General features: G+C 61.6%; 1 protein-coding gene across 1 annotated transcript; it reads left to right on the forward strand.

Annotated features, from left to right (window-relative positions):
• Positions 1–1,548: 1,548 nt before the first annotated feature.
• CCDC134 (coiled-coil domain containing 134) lies at positions 1,549–3,471 on the forward strand (the record flags this gene model as incomplete). Its single annotated transcript, XM_008947555.1, has 5 exons — positions 1,549–1,663; positions 2,274–2,395; positions 2,625–2,709; positions 2,977–3,158; positions 3,400–3,471. Coding segments are annotated over exons 1-5 (564 nt in total), but the record flags the coding sequence as incomplete, so codon positions are not given.
• Positions 3,472–3,516: the final 45 nt, after the last annotated feature.

Genomic DNA, 3,516 nt, shown 5'->3' on the forward strand with positions numbered 1-3,516 from the left:
CAGCTGGCCAGCAGGCACCTCAGCAGAGGGCTGTGTGTTGTTCAGCTGCTGCCTGAGCAGGTTTCTTTGCCCTTTCTCCTCAGAGGAGCTGCGGGGCATCCTCTAGCTGCTCGGCTCTCCTGGCAGAAGGGGGCAGCTTGGGAGCTCCTGCCCGAGCCAGGCGTGTTCGGGCTGTTGTGGGCAGCGTGGCAGAGCTGTTCTGAGCAGCATTTCTGCTCTTTGCCTTTCACCCTGGTCTGGAGGCCACTGGCTGCCCCCAGGGCTCTCCACGAGCACTACAAATATCCAGCCTGGTCCTTGTGGCCACACGCCCCATCTGAGGGGCCAACAGGAACCCAGGTCCCAGGGCAGCCACAGTTTGTGCTTTTGAGTTGCTGCTCTCCCTCCTCCTGGAGACTGAGGGGGTGTAGGGGGCTCTGCAGAGGGTGGACCCACACACCCCTCGCTGAGCCAGGCCTGGAGCCCTTGGTTCTGGTGTTTCATGGGGTGCAGCAGTGTCTTGGAAGCCGACCAGGCCAATAGGTCCAGCAGAGCATCTGCTTGTGCAGGGTGGAGAATTTCTCCTTGCAGCCTCATCCTGTTGGTGTGCTTTGTGGTTTTTGGGGTGGCTAGAATATGCCTGAAGCCTCACGCCATGGTGGGCAGAGGGGACAGACCCCAGGCCTGGCGTGCAAGGCCTGTGCTGCCATCACAGCTTGGCATCGTGTCTGAAACTTGGGTGTGACACTGAGCCCATGCCCACGGCTTCCTTGGGAAGTGGTGACCCTGGTGCATTCTCTTCCAGGGGTGCTGCGTTCTGCAGAGCTAAGGTGGGGGGGGTTCCTGCTCCCTGCCTGTGCCAGGGGCGAGGTCACTCGGCTCGGCCTCGCCGGGCAGCCGGTGGCTGGAGCAGGAGCTGCTGCTGCCCTTTGCAAGGCTGCCAGAGCTGCCGGCGTCGCCTCGCTCGCTGGCGTGAGGGTGAACATGTTGTATTTGTTGGAAAAAAACAATCCAACAAGAAAAAGCCTAAACTGGGCATGGAGAAGGGATTTGTTTCCATGCAGGCTGGAGGCCGAGGTACTGCTGTCCTGCTTGGGGGCGAGGCTGTCCCAGGGACAGCTCTTGACTCTCAAGGACCTTCTCTTGTAGCCTCTCCTGCTCCTTGTTAGTTACCAGGGCACCCAACTGCTGCTTTTCAGCACGGGGCCTGCAGTGGGTGCCCAGCTTGCAGCCAGGGGAAGGGTCCAGGTACCAGCACCCCAAGGGGTCAAGGGGGATGGTTGAGCCTGGTGCTTGAAGGAGAGGTGAACTTCAGCCCCTTGGCGATCCCCCTCTTCCCTTCAGCCCTGTTACTCCTGTGTCTGACTCGGGGTAGGAGTTAATTTTTCTGCTGGGTCAGTGCTTGGGTGGGTTCCTGGGGGCCCAGCAGGTGCCCAGGCAGCAGTGAAGGCAGGCAGGGAGGAGGGGGGACCAGGGCTTCCCTGGCAGGGCAGAGGCACTCATGGCTTCTCCCCGGGGTTGAGTCTCCTCGGTGGTCATTGGTTTTGTTGGTTTGTTTTGTTCCAGGCTGCGGCGGCCAGAATGGATCTTCCCTTCATCTGCCCCTTGGTGCTGGCATTGTTGCTGGCACGGGGCAGCTCTGCAGACCTGGAAAAGCAGAGGGTGGACTCTGGCTTGGAAATCTGTATCCTCTGCAGCCTCCTCCTCGTGTCCTCTCCACCTGCTCCTGGCTGCTGATGGCCGCAGAGTGCGCAGGGCAAGAGTCAGAGACCACAGAAAGGGTCACAGTGGGGTGGAAGGGAGGACCCAGAACCTCTGGGGTCGCTGGCTGGGATGATGGGAGAAGGCTCCTGGGCCTGTGGTACTCCTCCTGGTCTGTGTTGTGGGCGTTTATTTGCCACAAGGAGATGGGCTAATGAAAGCCCTGCTTAGCACACAGCAGCATCCCTTGGTGAGCAGGCAAAATACGAAAAGATATTTAATATGTGTGCTCATGGAGACACTTGTGGAGAAGGCAGGAGTTCATGTCCCTCCTCCAGCCTGCCAGCCAGAGCAGGGACTGGCAAGTAGGAAGCTCCCCACAAGTGCTGGGTGATAAATGCCCCCCTGGGGTGTCTGGGCAAAGGGGCTCGCTGGAAACCCGTGTTCCTTCCTGGCTTGGGAGGTGACCCCTGGCCCTCAGGCCCCCCGTGGAGAACCTGGGGCTGGAGCTGGGGTGGTGCCGGGAGCCTGGCAGAGGGGGAGAGGAGGAGCAAGGTGGGAATGTGCCAGGGGTGCCCTTGACAGCAGTGCAGATAAGAAGCTCTTCGAGGTGAAGCGCAAGGACCAGATGAACGCGCTGAAGAACCTGATCGAGCTCAATGACGTCAACCAGCAGTACAAAATCATCGACATCATGCTCAAGGGACTCTTCAAAGTGAGCCGCAGCCTGGGCCGCCCTCTGGGCTCCGTGTGCCCTGGGGCTAGGGAGGGTAGGCAGGAGAAGCAGGGGGGGCCAATGGGTCTCCATGGGGTCAAAGGGAAGACTTGGGTAGTCAGGGGGGTTTTAGGGCCAGAAGGGAGGATGCTGTGGGGTGGCTGGGGCAGCACACCCAGGGTACAGGGGAGGGCCAGCAGGACAGGGCGGTGACCGAGAGCTCTGGCAGGTGCTGGAGGACTCCCGGGCTGTGCTCATTGCTGCCGACGTGCCTCCCGATGGGCCTTTCCCTCAAGATGAGAAGATAAAGGATGGTAGGTGCCCTCTGGTCCTCACCCCCGTCCCTTCTCTAGTGCTCTGGTGCATCACTGACGTTCCATGTAGGACCAGTGCCAGGCTAGGTACGGAACCCCCACGTACCTGGGCTGGTCCCTGTCTGCTGGGGACCCTACTGCTGCCTCCCTGACCAGTTCATCCTGGGGAGCCTGCCCGTTTGCCCTCAGCCTCACCCATCCTGGCGGGGACACAGCACCGGCGGGGTGTGGCGCGTGTGCCCAGGGGGCTGGTGGCTGTCCCTGCAGCGTACTCCCATGTGGTGGAGAACACGGCCTTCTTCGGGGACGTTGTCCTGCGCTTCCCCAAGATCGTCCACCACTACTTCGACCGCAACTCCAACTGGAACAGCCTCATCCGCTGGGGCATCAGCTTCTGCAACCTGACCGGCGTGTTCGAGCAGGGACCTCACTCCCAAGTCCTGGGGCTGGTACGGTTCCCAGCCCCCCTCCCTGCCACCGCATCCCCTCTCTGCTGCTGGGGCTGGGGGGTGAGGGGTTTGGCGTCAAAGGAGGGCGGGGGGAGCGTACCCCGTATCCAAGGCTCATCCTTGGGTTGAGGGGTGAGGGACGGGCACGGGGAGGGCTGGTGGGGAGGAGGGGACCCTGATCACAAGGCGGGGTGCCGGTGGGAGGCAGCGTCCCCCAACATGATCCCGCTTTGCTCCGCAGATGGCTCAGGAGCTGGGAATCAGCGAGAAATCGCCCGACTACCGCAATCCCTTTAAAACAGACCACTCTGAGGTAAGGCGGCCACCCCGACTTCCCTGGCCCTGTCACGGCTCCGGG

The sequence above is a fragment of the Merops nubicus genome, unplaced genomic scaffold, assembly GCF_000691845.1.
Source record: "Merops nubicus isolate BGI_N331 unplaced genomic scaffold, ASM69184v1 scaffold35600, whole genome shotgun sequence".
Taxonomy (NCBI): Eukaryota; Metazoa; Chordata; class Aves; order Coraciiformes; family Meropidae; genus Merops; species Merops nubicus.